Consider the following 19823-nt stretch of genomic DNA (forward strand, 5'->3'; position numbering starts at 1 on the left):
GAAACAGATATATGCTCACTGCAGTCAGTGTCTTCTGTGTGGTATGTTTACTAATATTTATGGGACTGGTCTTACATGTTGCCTGTCAGCATTCCTGTTCTGTTTAGTATGGTTTTAGAATGTCCAAGTAGTACTGCTAATTATTATGTCTTAAGCTTTTACCTATAAAACAGTGATCTGGATGTGTGTAGACAAACTGTATTCTCAAAAATTAGCAAACTGCCAGATACAACACATGTACTGCAGTAATTTTGGTGTTGGCCTTCTTACTTCTGCTCTCTTCACTTATTTTTACCCTGTAGCAAGAGGTGTAAGTGGTTCAAATGGATAGGATTTCGAACCACAAATATCCAGATAGTTACCCTCAAATGGTGTAGTCTCAGAAGCATCACTACCAGTCTGGTTCATGGTTAGATTATTTTCTAAAATGAACACTTACATGGCTGTGTGTAAATAAATTTTGGGAAAACATCCAGACTTTACTGAGTACTGTGAAAATGTCATGCTATATGTAGTATGTACTTTAAAGTGTCTTTTTTTCATTGTAGATGCTTCAAAAATTTCTCATTCTGATATTTCTAAATGAAAGATTTCAGCTTAACAAACTGTTGTGAAGAATTGTACTGGGGTATACAGACAGTATGAGAAAATAGTTCTGGGTTTATTGTTTCCGCATTAATCTTAATATCATGAGGCTGAATGCTGAAAACATCATCTTGATTTAGCTGCTGGATTTTGTGGGTTGCATAGTTTGAATTTGGTTTGGTTGGTTTGGGATTTTTGTTGTTGTTGATACACCAAGCTATTATGTTCTAACTGTTACGTTCAAATCAATTTGAAAACCTGTTATGTATACAGATGCATTTTATGCTACAGAAACTTAGTACCAAGTGCTAGATTCTTTCTGAGGTTTCTTGCTAATACCGGGAATGTTCCCCGTTCCCAGAGGGGAAACAGTAGTGAAGAAATAAAATGAAGATTAGACTATCCTGACTAATGGAGGGGCTTTAAAATGAGTTTCATCAGTTTTAGTCAAAATTCTCCAGAACACTGATTACTTACAAAATTATTTACTAAGATTCCTTTTGTATTTTGTACCGAAGACTGTTATTCAGAAAACATATGAAAAAGGTTGTTTAAACTGAAGAGCTTTCTCAGAGCTTTCAGTTAATGAACTATTAAGTAGCTTTTTTTAAATAAATGCAATGATTTACTTAGGGAAGTGAACATCTCTAAATAATTTTAAGCTTGGTCTAGGTGCCACCAAGATCAATAGGGTACAGATCAAGCCTACAGAGAGTGGGTTTTTTATTCACCTCTAGATCCAATATGTTCCATTTGCAATTAAGAGGATGTTTTCTGTAACAGCTACTAAGCATGAAATATACACCTGGCATCTTAGAGACAAGCTGTACTTTTTACGGTTTATGCATCAATAGCATTAACAAAGCGTCTGCAATTAGAAATTAGTAATTCTGTCTCCATTCGCAGTTCTGGTAGCCTTAGAGGGTTAAACTGAGCTTTCTCTGGAGTGAACCAGTCCCTTGCTTACAAGTACATAGAAAAATAAGACATTTATAAGCAAGCACTCCGTTTTTCTTTTACTTAGTCTGGTCTTTCGGAGAATTGTATCGTGAATGTATTCATCTCCTGAAGATCTGGATGAGGATATGACAGGAGATGGACAATTTATGTTCGTGTACATAACTTGTGGGCTATCTGCTACTAATAAAAACAAAACCACAAAGCCCCTCTCCCCCTTCCCTTTTTTTACCTTTTTCCTCCTTCACCATGGAGTACCAGAATGCATACAGATATGCACCAATAATGTAAGAACATACTTACTCAACTAATTGCATCAAGCTAAGATTTTTTTTTTATGCTTCTCTCTGCTCCCTATACTGTTCTTTGAATGGCTTGTCATTCAGTTGGACGGTTGGCAAATTAAATTACCTGTTCAATGTAACTTTCTAATTATTTGTAAAAATTATAAAAGTACTTGTATGTAATCATAGTTACACATAGTCACAGTAAACATAAATTTTAACTGTTAAGTAAAAGTTGAAAAAGAACAGGATACTAATGAGTGGAATTACAGATGTCTACTTGATCACTGACAATCCATGCTCCTTTGGTAATCATAGCAAGCGAGAAGAAATTGCAAGTTTAAGCAGTATTTCTGCTCCTCGATCTTCATCCCTTCCAATTTTCTTTCCCTCTTGAAAATCAACGGAGAGTTGTTTGCAGTTCAGTTACTGAAAATGCTGGTCGTTTGACACAGCAAACACTTGCAGAGCAGAGTCTGGCTGTCATTACAGGAGGCCATAATGTGGTGGTTAAAAGATCTTCCCTGACAAAAGCAGGTTAACAAGTTCTCACCTTGGTCCTTCATTTCTCTGCTGCATTTCACTGGTGGTAACAGCAAGTTGTCAGCTTGGGTTAGGGACTGATGGTGTATAGATCCTTCTCTTGTGGTACATCCTCCTGAGGTCTTTGAAATCTCTTTTTCCACCAAACAGTCTGTCTGAAGAAGGTTTTTGCTGCCTCCTTCAGATGGGTTTTGTGTATGTGGTAACTCATCATACATCACCCTGGGCTGTCTGTCTTGTGGTAGTTGTCCTGAAGAGCAACCAGGGATTCTCTGACCAAATAGGAGCATATCAGGTGACAGATTTTCAAAGGGCATCTTCCTGAACTCTGCGATGAGTTGAACTGTGTAGAAAATGGATTCAGAAAGAATGGAATGAGAGAGGAACAGGGATAAAATATGGCTGAGCAGCTTCTGGCATTTAGAAAGAAAAGAGAATTATAACAGCCATGAAGAATGATGACCACCAGGACAGATTGCTGCAGCCTCAGATGCATCTGCACATATATTCCTAAGGTACAAAGCTTAAAGTGAAATGTGGGGTTTTTGACTGAAGCTGAGGTTCAGAAGCATCATCTAGCTTTCAGTGAAAGGCCCTAATTCTCAGCTTTTCAGATAATTTCTCCATCTCTGTGTTTGGCCTCATTTTGGACTGTAGCTAAGAGGTTGGTCTGCAATGAAAAACTGTCCTAATGTTTAGACACATGCATCTTTGTGATTTTATACCTTAAGCATATTCTAGCAAGACTATTCTTCCTGGAGAGTGTTAACTTAGGCCAGCTTGCTTTGAAATGAAGCTGCATTTTAGCTGGTTAAGCATTAAAAAAAATTAAAAAATAATAATAAAAAAATCACTTGTGTTTTTGCCAGTGGGGTTTTGCTTGGACACTTGGAAAAAAGGCAGTTGAAAGATCAGATCTTTAGCTAATATATGTAACACCCTGCTTAAATAAACTGTCTACTCTAGCAAGTTACCTTTTCTTGAAATTAAATGAGAATGCTCACAGGGCTTATTTTTGTTCTTTCTGTTTATCATGTTCCTTATTTGTGGCAGAAAAAATATGTAGGGTAATAAGTAGACGGGTGAAATATGTGGGAATAATTTTATTGTCTGAGCCAGTAAATCTTTATGGCAAAAGCTGTTGAGCTGCTTAGGAATGGTAGACACTTGATAAAATTTGTGACGTGGAAAATGGCTACTTGTGACTACATTTTTGGTACTGCTTGATTTAGAAATGAATTGGTAGCCATCCATGTGGTCATGTTTTAAAGCCCTTAGGAGAGCACCAAATGGAAGTAATCTATACATCATTTATATATGAAACAAAAATGCTTTTGTGATTATTTTGCTTCTCTCTCCTAGTGTTAGACCTGCTAGGTTAGTTGTGTATGGTAGCCTTTATTCAGATTGTTTTGGTAAACTTACGGTGATATTCAAAGGAATTAAAAAAAAAAAAAAATGGTTTATATATTTTCATGACTTCCATATGCAAAATGAGGTCAGAAAAGGTACTGCGGATTTTTGATTAGTTGTCTTGATTAGTTGTCTTTGATTAGTGCTAAGTTGCAGGACTGTCAAATGTAGTCTTCCTTGGCCTGTTTTTTAAAAAAAAAGTGTTGCCAGTCTCACATGTTAGGAAATCTCCCATATGGTATGTGATGGTTTATCCTGGATTAGGACTGTATATTGCAACTGTATATTCCTAATATAAATACCTTGTTCTGTGCTATTTACCTGTAGACATTTTGCAGGGCAGGTTTTTTGAGTACAAAACTAATCCTGGCACTGGTAGTGTATTTGAGAGTATTTCCAATGTTGGTGGTTTTTTTTTCCCCTCCTCACTTTAACATCTTAGGAGGTAGTTTTACTGGAAAGAACAGGATATCAGAAAAAAACATCTGGAATAGAGAAGCCATTTGGCTACACCTAGAAGAACACAGAGATTTTTATCTTTGCTGCTGTAAGAGACGTTGGCAGACTGGGAGAAGTTTGGTGTTTTGGCTCAGTTTTGCATGATACCGTGGCAAGGAAAGTAGGGAAATACAATCCTGATGAAATTGCAGTTGTATGAATCTCAAACGACATCATAATTGTACTCATGATGTATTCATTAGTAACTAAGTGTCACAAAGGGAGTTTGAATCAAGTAAGTTCTAATAGGGTATGTGATGTATGTGCATCTGCTCAGGATTTGTATTAATGAGCTGGATAATAGAACAGAAGATATGCTTTTCTTACATTTGCAGGTGATGAAACTAGGAGAGGCTGCATAGACAAAGGACAAGGTGAGATTTCAAGATGAGCACAATGAACTGCAAAGAAAATCTGAAAAGCACTGAACAAAATTCATTAGTGGCAAGTGCAAGGATGTATATGCATTCAAGGATATTGTGTTACACAAATAATCTGGAGCAGCTGGTTAAGGGGGAGGGTTTGAAAAATATATCAGGGTTATAGTAGTTTACAAGTTGAATATGAGACATTCTTGTTGAGAAAAATCAAAATCACCATACTAAGATACCTCTCATTGCTGGCTATGTTTCTGCTTCTGCATGAAAGTCTTTCTACTCAAGTTGCATTAGTGAGGCTTGAGTTTTAACCCTCTGTCAGTTTTGGATATCCTACTTGAGAGGCATATAACTAACTAGGGAGAATTCAAAGTAGAGCAAAAGTGCCAGACATTGAGCAGCCACATTCTGGGAGAAAAAAAATTTACAAAAATAGGGCTCAAAAGAAGACTGCTTCTGGTTAGTTTCACATACCTGTATGTCCTTCAAAAAGGAAAGGAACAGACTTTTGCTCAGGTTCATGGAGAACTCGGCAATAAGTAATAGCCTTAAATTTCAGGGGAAAACAAGTTAGATGAAAAACTATTCTAATGGCAGCAACAGTCAAACACAGAACTGGATTGCCTGGGAAGGTCATAAAAGCTCTAACACTGGAAACCTTAAAAACAGGCTACAAATGCCTCAGAAATAGCATAGGCAAGGCTGGATATGCACTACGTAATGGGTGCAGAGACTGGAGGACCTCCTGCGATGCTGTCCAGACACTTGTCTCTAACTTGTGTGACATGTGAGGTGTGCAGCAGAATGACGTCCTGAATGGGACAAAACCCAGAGTGCTCTGGGATGGGCCTCCTCGCAAAGTGCTGTTCAGCAGCACAGAAGTTTACAAGTTCCTTTAGCTGTGCTGCGGCTATGGCGTTAATTAGTAAATGAAGTGGGGAGGAAGGAGTTGTCCACTGAAGGAAAAACAAAGTGTTGTTAGGGTGCCCTGAATCAGAAAGTTGGTGTACTTTTTTCTCTTTCGTAAGCACGTTGCTTCCCGCTCTTCTTTGGATAAGAGTAGATGTATTTTAGCTATGCAACTAAGATTTCAGCTTGGGCTTTCAGGTAGAGTACTTGAAAGGTAAATGATCTTTTTCTGTGGGTACATGAATATAGCAAACTTAAGTGCAAGAGCATGTATTTTGCATAGAGGAATCTTTTGGTAGCAATTCTGACAAATTCTGTTGGACATTTTTCAAAGAGACAATGTGTACATCCTGATGAAATTTGACAGTGTGACCTTTTCACATGGGACAGAAGGAGCTTTTACTGATGAGGCTTGACACTTTTTTCAAACACACTAACAAAGATCACAGACCCTTTAAAAGCATATTCCCAGAGACGTGGATCAGCTTATTATTAGCTTTACTATGCAGTGCTGTGTCTCACCACAGAGACAAGGCTGGAGCTTTGTTATGTATTTGCTCAGGCATATTTGCAAGCACATGTGTGCACACATGCACAGAGCTGTTGCAACAGAAATGCTAATTTAATTCACTTATATATAAAAATGTTGTATTTTTCTATTACAAATGTCTTATTTCTGAAACTTTATTCAGAGTCTAAATGTAAAGAGAGATACTCTTTTATTATTTAATAGTATGTCTGTATAAATGGTTCTATTGAATTGGTGATGTCATTTAAATGAGAAATCATACCCATGCATTGACTTGAATTTAGTAATGAATTCTGAAGCATTGTTACTTGTTGATTAATATCATGGGGATAAGTTTTATGTGAGATACTGGAGTATGAGGGTAGAATGATGTGTTATTTTGGATTCGGAGGACTTGGCAGAATTCTGATATGCTGTTCTACACAAGAGCTCTATATTCTGTGTATAAGAGGAAACACCTCTTTAAGAAGCATGAGGGAAAGTAAAGATTGCATATAGTGTAGAGGTACCTCTGCCTAGTACTTTGTTACAAAACATTCTTGTGAAGCTGTTCTCACTATGTTGTGAGTTACCCTGCTGACAGTGTTGTAGACTACTTAGTCTCAAGGATACTCAAATGTGGACCGGACACGAATAGCCTCCAATGGCAAACTACAGTCTGTTGATGAGGGTCTCTGGTGTCAGTTTGTGGATGGATATGTCAGAAGGAGTTATTAGGCAGTTACCTTTTGTACTCTCTGGGTCACAGGTAATCTCAATGATCTTGAAAGTCTTTTCCAACCTGAATGATTCTATGTATAATTTCTATGTTCACCTTCTACCCTGACCTTTAGAGGTGGGCTCTTTATTTGCAAGAGACATTTTCATTAGTGGGGAAGATTTCAGAAATTTTGCAGGATATTATAATGATGCTTCTGCAAGAGAGGTAGAGAAACATAAATCTGTTGCAGTGTGGTGATAGGTTTTTGGAAAGTGAGGACAGACTGCGAGCAAGAACATGGTTAACTCTACAGAAGGCAGTGGATAATTTGAGTAATTTGAGATTCAAGTTCATATATTGTTCTTATGGTAGTTGCCATTTTTCATATTTAAATTCAGTCCAAGTGGATGCAGAATTATTACTGGAATTCAGATCCCCCTAATGCAATTAATTTACCCTGACGGTTTCCATGAGAGAGGTTGGGAAGCTTTGGGCTAATAATCCTCACTGGCCTGTGAGAACAGTTTCAGCTATTCTCTGCATTTCATGCAGAAGAGTTGCGATTCACACTGTAAAATTACTGCCTCATACACGTGCTGAAGGCTGCAGTTGTGTTTTGCATGTATCTGCAAACAGACCCCCAGGTTGATGGGTGACTGTCTGCTTGAAAAGATGCTAGTTCCCTCTGCAGTCCTGCATCTTTTAAGGGAGGAAATCCATACAATTCTCTTGTGGCATTAGTCGTGGTAGGTCAAAATCAGCATCAAGCGGTGCTAGTTTTAGAAATGTAACGAGCTTTTGTTATTCTGTAGAATTAGAGATTCCAGGACCTGAAAATTTTGTTTACACATGAAAACAGTAGTTACAATAATCCTTAAAGTTACCCTGAAAATGCCAGACTATAAACTGCGAGAGGAAAGCAAGCTACAGCTCTTTCCTCACTTCCAAGCCTATAGGTGGTTGTGAGCTGGTTCTGGCTGTTGAGATGTTTTTAGTATGGTTGTTGGAGCTGTAGTATTAATATGTTACCTTTACAGTCTGGTTTTGAATATTGTTCAGTGACTGCTTCCTTAGTATTTCCTTAATTATATCTGTAGGACTTAAAAGAGCTTTTTTATTGAACCTGAAAGCAGGTTTGGAAAATGTTCAGGAGGACATGGTGGTGGTTGTTGCTATCGCAACTGTTTTGCACCAAGGGAAGTGTCTGAAGTCTGATAGAAAGACTCAGTCTCCTGGAGCACATGTATGTATTGTATTGATGATGCATGTCATGGTCTTCCCCTCTGGTAGAAATATTTGAGGCTTCAACAGGTTTTAGCCATTACATTTTGGAATGTGAATAGGACTTTTAATTTGGACCACCACCCCTTCTAGGAAAAAAGTAAGCAAATCTTGGGGAAGGAGGAAAGAGGCGGCTGTAGTTGTGCTGTATGCTCAGAATGACTGTCAGGCTTCCTGAGGCAGATCAGAAACAACATGGCCTGACCATGCTAAGGTTTGAGCCAATATATGTTTCCAGTTATATTTGTTCAGGAGCATTGCCGCGTCAACGTTTTTTGTGCTGCGGGACTTCACTCCTGAGCAGGTGCTGTCCGTTGCTTTAGAAGGCTTCTGACAGCACCTCCTGCAGTTGTCCACATGTCCTTTTGTCAGCTCTGTCTCCTGGCATGCCTCTGAATCCCTGCGGGTTGCTGGTAGAATGTCACTCGCATGCATTAAAAAGCAAGTTTCCAACCCTCCCTTGCTGTCTTTTTAGACATCGAGTGTCGTTGGGCCTTCCTTTCCCTACCTTTGCTTTTCTCCAAGGGTGTACAGGGGATTGTTACTGTGATCGGGACAGTCACAGATGCTTAGGACAATGGTTAGTTTTCTAGAATCTGGGGTTTTTGAGTTCCATGCAGTTCTGCAGATATACCTGGGGATGAGGGAAGAAGAGACTTCCACAAGGACTGGCCAACACTAACTCTTTGACCCTTAGTCTTTCACTGTTCAGGGCATTTTTCCAGGTGTGTCGCTAATGTAACAGACTGGTGTTGTGAGCCATGCTGCTCCTGGGCCCTGCATTGTTGTACACACAGGTGTTGCTCCTGGGCCCTGCCTTGCTATACACACAGGTGTTGCTTTTGTTCCATTCAGGAGAGAAAATGCAAGTTTCCATTTTCCTGCTTAAAAAATGCCAAGTGTATCCTCTGGTGATTTCTTTCAGTTCCAGGCACAGGTGTGTGTCTCAGCCAAGTGAAGTGACTCATGTCCTGCAGGCATGGGAGCAAGAAAGTCTATTGATGCATTGTTACACAAATTGGTGAAATAAATATGTCATGTCCAGAGCAAGTGGATTATTCTCTTGCTTCCAGACAGCAATTGTATATATTGTCAGCCTATGTGCAGATGTATAGACATAACGTAGAGTGTAACTACGGCCTAACAGTGGTAATGAGAACATCTGGAAGCATCTGGAACATATATTGCCTCCTGTATTGCTCACCTCTTCTGCACATTTGGCCAGTTCATTGTCTTGCACAGCTTCTGTACGGAAGCAAAATCAAGTTCTGATAGAGCAGCTGTGGTCAGCAGGAGCATCTGCAGGACCCCAGCTGAGCTTGGGACCCAGTGGTTGTGGTGGTTTTGGCAACTTCCCAGTTGCCCTCAGTGCTGTCTCCGAGTTTCTCCTTTTTACAGTTCACACAGTTTGTGTCCTGATTCTTCTTTGGTGTATGTGTATTAAGTTCCCATGCTATTGTCTTCGTTAGGCTTTAAACTGTCTTTTCAGTGCAATCTAAAAACCAGGAAGACAATGGCTGTATGATGCTGAGAACAGGCTAGAGAACAGGTAGCCAGAAGGAGCATGACTTTGAATTCCATGAGTACACAAAAGCAGGTGTGTCTGGGGGATGCCTATTTTACTACTCCTCCTTTCCTGCACCCTCTATGCATGTTCACATACAGATGACTCAACCAATGGAAGTTCCAACAAGCAAGTGTAAAAGGTTTCCAGAAAGTAGCCAAGGTGCAGATTCCTTCATTTCTCTCAGTCCTTGTGATGGAGTTGGAGTCCTCTGGAAGAAGCTGTCGGTGATGCAGATGTAGCTGGTGTCTTCAGGTGATGTAGGCCCATAACTGCCAATATCTGTTTCTCCCTCCTCTTTCAGGCATGGTGTTGGGTACAGCAGGCAGACAAGATCCAGCAGTGGAATTGTAGGCAAGAGTTGAGCTTGATCCCAAGGCATTTTAATCTTGAATTCAGATAGCTAAATGCTTACCCCATAGCCAGGAGGCAACAGCTGAGGTGGTGACAGTAGTTTCTGGAGGATGGATGAGGTGTACTGAGGTGTCCGTGAAGGAATTTGTGGTTAAGCAGACTGCAGTGGCATCCTGCAGCAGCAGCAGTGACAGTCTCACTTCGTGACAAGAGACATTGTAAGCTGTCTTGCTTGAATGAGCTTGTTCAGGCTGGACATGAGGAACAAACGGGTGCCTTGCAACTTGCCAAGCTAGCTGGCATTGCTGTTGATACAATATGCCTGATGGTCTAAGCAACTTTCAACATGGCAGAATAAATCCATACCTGCATCCCCATATGTTATTGTACATATGGGTGTGTGGGGGAGCCAGGCTAAATAGGAAATTGCAAGCAGCAAACACTTGCCCCAGCCTCTTGTGAATGCGTTTCCTGGAGATATCACGTGCCTCAGGCTTTACAAGTGGCTCTTGTTTCCCCAAACCTGACCCCTGGCAGCAGAGTGACACAGGCATGTGTGTTCCCAGCTTCTGAAAGACCGAGGCAGCCTCTTCTTTGATATTAAACCAGATCGTTTGAACGTTACCTTCCCCATCCTGAAGTTATGGCTCCACTTGTGATCCTTCTACACTTCTACCATGACACTGTGCTGCCAGTCTGTGATCAGTCCCAGGTGGTGCATGGAAGGAATGACATGGTTAAAATATTTCTTCATTTTATTTGTATAAATTTCACTCTCAGGAGTTTCTTTCATTGTTTTTTTTTGTTTGTTTTTAGTTCTCGGTTATTTAAGTTGTTGAAGGCGCTGCCCACTGTGGGATTTCCCTGTTAGAGCTTCCTGCTCTTAGTACCATGATTTCATTTCTAGGCACAGCTCAGTTATAGGCAGCCACTGCCATTCTAACCACCCTGTTGCCCAGCCTGTATCTGCTGGTCACTTTAGCCTTTTCTTTGACTGCGGCAAGAAATCACATTTTAAAAACACACCATCACGCGTATGTATTTGAACATGTGTTTGCAATGTTTGAAGGTTGACAATGCACCATACTACCACTGTTTGGGTTTTTTTTATGCACTGTACCATATGGTCACTGTGCTCTAAGCACAGGGCTGCGTACCAAAAGCTGCAGGAATGTCGAGCTGCCGCGTGATGCGGAAGTTGGGGGCTCAGCTGGTCAGCTGCTGCCAGCAGTGCGGAGATTTCTGCAGAGACCTGGCACGTGCTGTGGAGCAGGCTGGGGATGCTGTCACCTTGCAGCTCTGGATCCCTAGAGTTTAATATCATCCTACTTTTCCCCCCCTTCATTTTAAACTTCATTACTTGGAGTGAAATACAGCTTTCCAGTTTTACTCTAGAGTTTCAAGAAAATGCTGAGGGAACTATCATAGGTAACACATTTAAAATCTTGCCCAGTGGAAGCCCTTACTCTGCAGACTGGCTTTAAGTAGCATTAGGTAAAGTACTGTTCAAAATGCCATTGACTGCCAGTATGTTGTCAGTGCTGCCAGCCCTGGAACTGAACAAGTAGGGGTGGCAACAAGAAATCAGCAAAGGAAATAAGGAATAGCATGCAAGCAAGCAAAAATGCCATCTTCTCACCCTCTCCCTTCTTTTGCCCATCTTAATTTTCTGTTTTTCTTCATGCTGTGCCCAAACCTTCTGATTATGGGCCATTTTTAGAAACTACACTGGTTTTAAAATGGTATTTTACTCTGAATTAAACATTTTTCACATGGCTTATTGAAGTATTAAGGGTAGAATAATGAGTGCTTACCTTCCTGTGTGCTAGCAGATGATTTTTCAAGATAATTTAATTTTGCCTGAAGTATAATCTTAAAAACAATGGATACTTGATCATATATTCACTTCTCAGTACCCCTGGAGATAACTTTCATGCTGACCATTCCACTGAGTATTATCAAGCAAGTACAAACAAGACTAGCTGGAAGTAACTGTTATGTGTGGGCGTGAGAACCGTAATAATTCTGATAAATTCCCACGTTACAAACCAACCTACTCGATTTGATTCAGTATTTACTTTAATGGGAGCAAGGTGATCCAACAGGAATTTTTCTTGATACTGTTTTGCCTCATGGAAACTATATAAAAGCTATTTGTAGTAATGGTAATTTACCATTATCTATTTAACTCTGGAGCAGTAGTAAGGCTGGGAAGCCAAGCTTAATAACCAGGAGCATTATCTTGTCTTCATTTAATTGACGTGGTTCTCAAAGACAGGAAAGCCGTCCAGAACTAGATGCTTAACTTCTGGATTAATGTGATAGGCTGTAACACTTGTCTTTTTCTTATCTATATAGAGCCATGCCTATCTATGTAATGGATTACTTATGTATAGAGATGATTATAAAATATTTTCCACCTCAGTTGCCTCTAGTACCTTCTGGCCATGTATCTAGTTCCAATCTTGGTACAGATAATTAAGCCCCCAGGCAAACCAGACCAGGGTTATTACATTTTTAAATACACTTCCAAAACTCAAAGTTGCTCATATGGTACCTTTTATGTTTCTTTGCTGCTGTTTAACTTAGCTTTGTGCTTGTTGGAACCTTAAAAGTGTAAAGCAGAAGAAGGGTTTGGATGCAGTACAGTAACTTCCTTACAGTGTATGGTTCCCTAAAAATGACATCAATTAAAAAAATTAATCTCTGTGCCTTGAAATCATTAATAGTATGATTTTACTCTGATGTATTTTTTTTTCTTCTCTATTTCAGGACAAACAAACAAAGTAGCCAAGGAGGCAGCCAATAGATGGACTGGTGTGTATGCATTTATATTGCTTAACAGAGCTTTGGACTAGAAGAATTTGAGTAAAAAGAGTCCTTATTGTTAACAATTTTAAATTTCATTAAAATTTGATGTAGGATGGCCCTCACTTGTAAAAAGATACAGAAATATATTTTGCTTATAAATCATCATGATTCAAAATGATACATTTTCTTAGTTTGGTTAGTGAATGTAACATAGCAGGTTTGTTCTTCTGGAACTATCTTGCACACCATGTTAAAACTGGCAGCTCATTTTTTGGCTGAGTTTAAATCTCTTCAAGATGAGGAAAACTTTGAGACTGGAAATGATGGTGGTTAGTTTGGCAGTGTCATAATTTGAGATATTCAGAAAGTTGAATTATTTCTTTCTGAATTTTTGTCTATTTCTAAGGAGTAAAATGCTCTGTGGAACCTTATTGCTGCTACCATATGATTGATGCTAATGTAAAGTAGGTATTTCTGAAGCTAATTCATCAGCTTTAACATGCTGGAAAACTGCTACACAGTTTTGAAGATTCCTGTGATAACATTTGTATGGAAGTTTAACTCAATTTTCTGGTTTTGCTCAGCTTTGCTATTGTTGTGGGTTGAGATAAGAACAGTTTAATAGGACAGCAAAGGAAAATAATAGTATTAGAATATACAAAACAAGTGATACACAATGCAATGCAATTGCTCAAGTTCATTCCCAAGCAGCAGTATTTGCCCCTCAGACAACTCCAGTTTATTTACTGAGCATGACATCGTATGGTATAGAACACCTCTTTGGCCAGCCTGGGTCAGCTGTCCTGACTGTGCCCCCTCCAGCTTCTCGTGTACCTGGAAGAGCATAGGAAGGTAAAAAAGTCCTTGACTACTTGGCAATAACTAAAACATCAATATATTATCAAGATTCTTCTCATACTCAATCCAAAACACAGCACTATACCAACTACTAGAAAGAAAATTAACTCTTTCCCAGCTGAAACAAGGACAGCTATATTGCTATAATTTCCATTTTGCAGAGCAAGCGATATGTCCTTTTTTAAAAAATTATTTGGAAAATTGTAACATTTTTGTTTAGAATTCACCTACTTCTGATGGGCTGCTCGCTATTCTTGGTTATGCCAAGTGCAGCAAGATATAGTCATAGTCTTCTGTCTATTGTATCTTCATTTGCACTGGGTTGTTTACTGCATATGGGGAAGCAAGGTTGTTACGTATTTGAAAATAACTTCTAGGGGTCCTGTTATCAGGGCTTTGTTCTGTTGGCGACAGGCTGTTGGTCTCAAGATGGTAAGACTATAGCAAGTACTTTGCTGTTTAATAAGACAATTTGGTTACATGCTGTAGCATGGGTTTTCTTTTGAAGAGACAGTTTTAAACCAAAGTGTCTGGTGGTCAAAGAAAAAAAATATTTCTCAGGTGTGCAGGCACAGTGAATACTTCCTGTCTTATGCTGCAATTTATGGTGTTAGCAATGAAGTGGTGAGTTTCAATCAATACTGCAGTGAAAAATGGTGTTAAATTGAAGAGAATGTATATGCTAAAATAATAGTTATGTGATGCTAAAAGAGAAATGCTGACTAAAATAAAGCTATTGAATCTTATTTACTTTCAAATAGAATACATATTATCTGAACAAACAGGATTAGAAAGGACCTTATGGTTAATTTGAATCTGATTTTTGCAGTTGTAGACAGTCACACAGTATGTGTCTAGTTGAACAAGGACTTATAAAGTACTTATTATGCATATTCACACTTTCCTCATCACTCTATAGCAGGCTTACACTGTAATTGTAGCTTTCAGTCTTCTCATAGAAGAGTAAGATAAGATCAAGGAAACCTCAAAAACAGAAGACATATTTTACTTAGTACTGAGTAAAACATGTCATTAACAAAAGCGTCCCATTTTCTGTTCTAAATCTGCTTAATATTTGTGTTCCCCTCTATCTACCCTTTTCACTTATGCGCTGATAGTGCAAATGGAAGGATTTTGTTGTAGCCAACATTGTAGCTCATGCTTTCCTAAACATTAAAAACTGAATATTTTTCATTCTATTTACAGATAACATCTTTTCAATTAAGTCCTGGGCCAAACGTAAATTTGGATTTGAAGAGAGCAGAATAGACAAAAGTTTTGGAATCCCAGAAGATTTGGATTACATTGATTAGTGCTGAGCAGTTGATGGCTGACACAGTTGTACATAGTTTGTTGTATATTATCAATTAGCATTTAAATGTGTATCTGAATCCCCTCCAAACAGCCGACTACCCTTTAATTTGCAGGTTTTGTTAAAGTTAATCAAATTCTAAAACTATTTGTTGCATTTCCTTTTTTTTCCGTGTATTCTCTGGACAGTAAATCACTGCGTTACTTCTATGAAAGACAAACTGAAAATGGATAGTGCTTATAGAAAATATCACAAAGTCCTGAGGCTGGTTTTTACTCTTATTTTGCTTAACTGCAAGTAGAAGCTCCAGGGATTTATTTTTAAACATGTTGAAGGGTTTGGAGTGGAAATAACAGGGAGCAATATGCAATAGAATGAATTTTTCCCTCATCTTGACAATGAAATAAAAAAGATGCAGAATCCATTAATGGAAAACAGTGAAGATGGTAAGGATGTGAGTAGAAAGGCTGAGGCCTGATTTCGAGTTGTTCTTTATTGTATTGCTAGAATTGCTTGTAAATTTAGTGACAATATTTTGTGTGTTGTTGGAAAACACTAGTTCATCAGAGCTAAATCTGTTCCAGCGGATGTACTGGATTTGAGACCAAGAAACGTTCTCTGGTCAACCCTTTGCACCACAGTACACCAGGATTTAGGATGCTAATTTGGGATGTGAGAGACCAAATTCAATTTTCTGTTCAAATTGAATTGAAGATGCTGAGCATCTCTGGGTTTATTTACATTTTTCAATTTCAGGCTAAAAAAGCAGCAAATCAAAATAATGCATTTCAGAATGTCTCAGTTTTGTTTGGTGAAATTTCACAAGCATCTCACTCTTTTATCAGCTTCTGGTTTCTAGCTATGATCAGTGCATGACTACAAAGAGAGGGATGGAGGGTCCAGGCTGTTTTTGTCCCTCCCACAGCTATGGACTGCAAGATGGCATTTCTCCTGTTCCCCTCTGGAGGATATAGGCTTTACCTTTACTGGGCAGAGTGGCCTGCTGCAAGGTAGATGTGTGTAAATGTCTGTCTGCCTTTGATGTAACCTCTGATGAGAGTATCGCTGAGAAGGTGACATTTAGCTGGAGATGTGCTCAGAAGTCTGTCTCCTGTGACCTTTCCAATTAAAAGGTTTCCTTGCAGTTCAGTGTGTGTTAAAATGCAAGGATTTCAGGTTTGCCCCTGGCCATTGTTCTTCCACATCTATGAAGACAGAAAAGTAATTGGGAAGTTACCAAGTGGAAGATTTTCCTCTTACAGAGGTATCGTGGCAAGCTGTCTGTTACCCAAAGGAAAACGTATGTGATGCCTGGCACACAGTAAAATGTCATCGTGCTTACAGTGTCATTGTGATGGAGGCATTTCCTTTTCTGTATTTGGAAAGATTTTTTTTCCTAATATGTCTGATATTTAATGTGTGTTGATAACCAAGTAACAGCTCACCAGCTGCTAATTGGTAAAAGCTTGATGCAAGTAGGTAGTAATGAGCTGCATGCATTGTTTTGTAACAGGCCTGGCTTTTGCCCCGTGCATGGAGTGCCCTCCACTAAAGCTACATGGTGCCGCCAAACCAAGGTACTGATATACATGTAGCGTGGGTGGTGGTTCTAACAGTTGGATTTTGTGCTGTGAAGCACTAGAGAAAGCTTTTTCTGTTCTTTGTAGAATATCTTTCTTAAGAGATTATTTTTTTATTTTTTCCCCAAGTGTCTGTTTTTTCTGTGAATCAGTTCTGTACCACCTGACAGGTGTCGGAAGCTCCTCAGCCCATCTGCATTTGAGAGCACATATCTGCCACACATGCAAAAGATGGTGACTCAAAGGCTTGTTCATATGAAGGAATGTTGAGCGCATGAACTTGTTGACGGTTCTTTCTTCTTAGAATCACTTTCACATGGCTGAACTTCTGCTTGTCAAGGAGTCTCGGGTAATTTATGGCCTGTAGTAGTTAGAGCACCAAGACTTCCTCTGGTACCTGTGGGATGAGGGTTTCTTACTGATTTTTACTGCTTTGGCTACTTTCCAAATTCAAAAGGAAATGAGGATGACCAGTTATGTAAGTTTAGCTGCAATATTGTGGCTTCCTGTCTGTAGAGTGAAAGCATTGTGGACTGCAATAAACCCATTAAATATAATAAATAGCAGTTAAATAACTGTAATTGAGGTAGACTTGCTTGGAGGTGCTGTAGTCAGTCAGCATGAGAGATACATTTAAAATGTCAAACGCAGCCCTCATGCTTTGGACACAAAACTTAAGTAGTTTGAGTGCAAGGAATTTTCAGCAATGTAATTTGCTGTTGAGTTTTGTTTTCATTTTACGGGTGCAGAATAGAAGACAGATACGCAATCATACTCTGTTTTCTACTCCTGTCTTCTTCTGGTGTTGGTTAGCAAGCCTGGTGGGAGAATGCATCTCCTCCCATAAGGACACAATTTTGGCACAGCCAGAACAGAAATTTCTCAGCTAAAGAGAGACAGGGAACAAGAGGCACATTATTATCAGAAACTGATGCTTGTTACTCCAGTGAAGTCGATGTATTTCACACTACCTTTCTCATGATTCTGCATTCTTTTAGCGAAGGTGTCTTTCAACAGGAAAAGCAAATCCAGATCATTTCTGAGACAAAAAGAGACAATTTATATGTCTTGAATATTCCAGGACACTTTCAGACTGCTGCATCTGCTCACTTTTAGAGCTTTTTTTCTTTAAAAAAAAGATACTCATCAGACTGCTGAATTGCACAGTATGACACCAGGTATAATTACGTGATTTCACATGTGTGTTCAGTTTCATTTTTAAGAAAAGCTAAGACTTTTGTTTTCTGCTGAGTTAGAAGTGGCTAAAAGTTAAAATTATTTTCCTTCTGAGGTGTGTTTGGCTATTAGCCTATAACAGAATGAAAACAATCAATCTGATCTTGTGTCCTGGTTTGTTTCTTCAGAGTTTTCTTAAGATAGACTCTTGGATATTTCTAAAGAATCTGACATGGAAATAGTGGGGTTTACATGCTTACTTCTGCTGTCATTCTTGTGGTTATGTCACAGCTATATTATGTATATGTCTTCCTCTTTTTTTTTTTTTTTTTTTTCTTCCTGCTGCCCTGAATGGTTTTTTTGCCCATGTAAGGTAAATATTTTCAACTGTTATAGCTCAGTCAGGAGGTCAGGCCCTTACTACACTTCAGGTTTATAATTAAAGCAGCTACTAGTGCAAAGTGTGAAAATCAAAGGCAGTTCTTTTTAGCAGAGTCTGCAGCTCTGACAGGAGCACTGTCAGGTCCAGCTTTTCAAAATAATCTCATGAGGAGTTTATCACTACAGTACTAAGCTGAGCTGTTGGGTAAGGCTACTACTTGGGACTGATTTGATTAGCCACTGTGAAGCAGACCTAGACACTGGAGAAAATATTTGTACCTGATCTATTTAGGAACCTGACTGCATCTGCCCTGAAAAAACGTATTTTTTCTCAGCTTTTCTTTTAACTAGTCAAGCATGGACTGTACAGCTCCTTTTGTGGTACCTGCAGAGCACTAAAATGTTAACAGTCACAAGAGTGTTGGTTTTGATGTAATTCAGCTGCTAAGCCTTTCATTAATGCACCCTCTGAAATGTCATTACTTTTTGGGGATGTAGTAACCTGCATGTTTTAAAAAGGAAAATCCAGGCTCTGATGCAAAGGGTACAGTGATGCTGTGACCAAGTGGCAAAACTGGAACTGAAACTTATTAGGGAAATGATGGGAAAAGAAACCCAATCTGTGATGGTGACTACAAAGTTTGATGCAAGAGCTCCTTACGGAGTCCTGTCACCCAGCTGTATTTCTGCCAGTCAGATGATCTGGCTGGTGCTTATCTTCACCTTGTTTCTTGCAGAGGTGAGGTTGGTATGATTATGTTTTCTGTCATTTCTCTCCTCCTTTTCCCTCCCAGTGCTCTTAAATTTCACAGTGGATTTCAGCCAAATTTAGCCTGAGGGGCTGTGCTGTGAGCTCGTGATTTACCTGTTCTGCGTGGCTGGCTGCCTGAATAAATACAGGCTTTCCCTTCCCCCCCTGCCAGTTTAGGGACTGGAGAAGGGATAGAGCATGCTGAGGGTGTGAGGAGGAAGGAAAAATGTCAAAGATGGCTGTAAAATACCTGCAAGCATTTGGTGCCTGCTGGTGGTGGAGTTCATATGAGTTTGGCAGCATTGCTGGGGCTGAGATGGGATGGTGTGTGCAGCGTTTCTGTGGAAAGGAACAGGGATCTGGGAAAATGGTCTCTTGGCAGCCAGACTTCATTTGAGATTATTAGTCTGGGGGTTCATGGCACTGTAAATTTACAGAAGGCTTTGCTGAGGCAGTGATTAGATGTCTTGCCTGCTCTAGAGGATCAGCACACCCCAGAAATCCACGTGTGGTGGCTTCAACAGCTGAAGTCCTTGGCTAACCCGCGGGGTCACGCAAGGGATTGGATTCTTCTGTTTGCAGTTAGCTGCAATCTAGGTACGCTTCTGTAAATATTCCTGTGCTTAAGGGATCTATCTGCCTTTGCACCAGCGATAGCCTTTCTCTTCAGCTTCCTTTTTCCCTTGTCCCTTTTGTGTTTTCTCTTCCATCCCTCCATTGTCATTTCCCTTTCAGATCTGCTCACAGAAACCACGTAGGCTGATGGAGCAACACACTGCAGTCTGTACAGATGGCTGTCTGTCTTACTCCTCCTCTCGCTGACAAACCTGTCAGCGCACACACCTTCCAGTGCACAGGCATATAGGAAGGAAAGTATCTATACATAAGACTTGTGTCTTTAAATTTATGTGCAGAGGGTTGCATGTCAAGAAGGCTAGAGGGCAAAATTGTCCGTGAACA

General features: G+C 39.6%; 1 protein-coding gene across 2 annotated transcripts in view; it reads left to right on the top strand.

Moving 5' to 3' along the window:
* The window catches only part of MND1 (meiotic nuclear divisions 1), a 42534-nt gene extending 27415 nt beyond the window's left edge, over positions 1 to 15119 (top strand). For both annotated transcript variants that reach the window (XM_082051710.1, XM_082051711.1), the window contains exons 7-8: positions 12767 to 12811; positions 14870 to 15119. In XM_082051710.1, coding sequence (XP_081907836.1) covers positions 12767 to 12811; positions 14870 to 14976 — 152 coding nt within the window. In that variant the 3' untranslated portion in view covers positions 14977 to 15119. The remainder of the gene's footprint in view (positions 1 to 12766; positions 12812 to 14869) is intronic.
* Positions 15120 to 19823: the final 4704 nt, after the last annotated feature.

Source organism: Streptopelia decaocto (genome assembly GCF_964273445.1).
Source record: "Streptopelia decaocto genome assembly, chromosome: 4".
NCBI lineage: Eukaryota > Metazoa > Chordata > Aves > Columbiformes > Columbidae > Streptopelia > Streptopelia decaocto.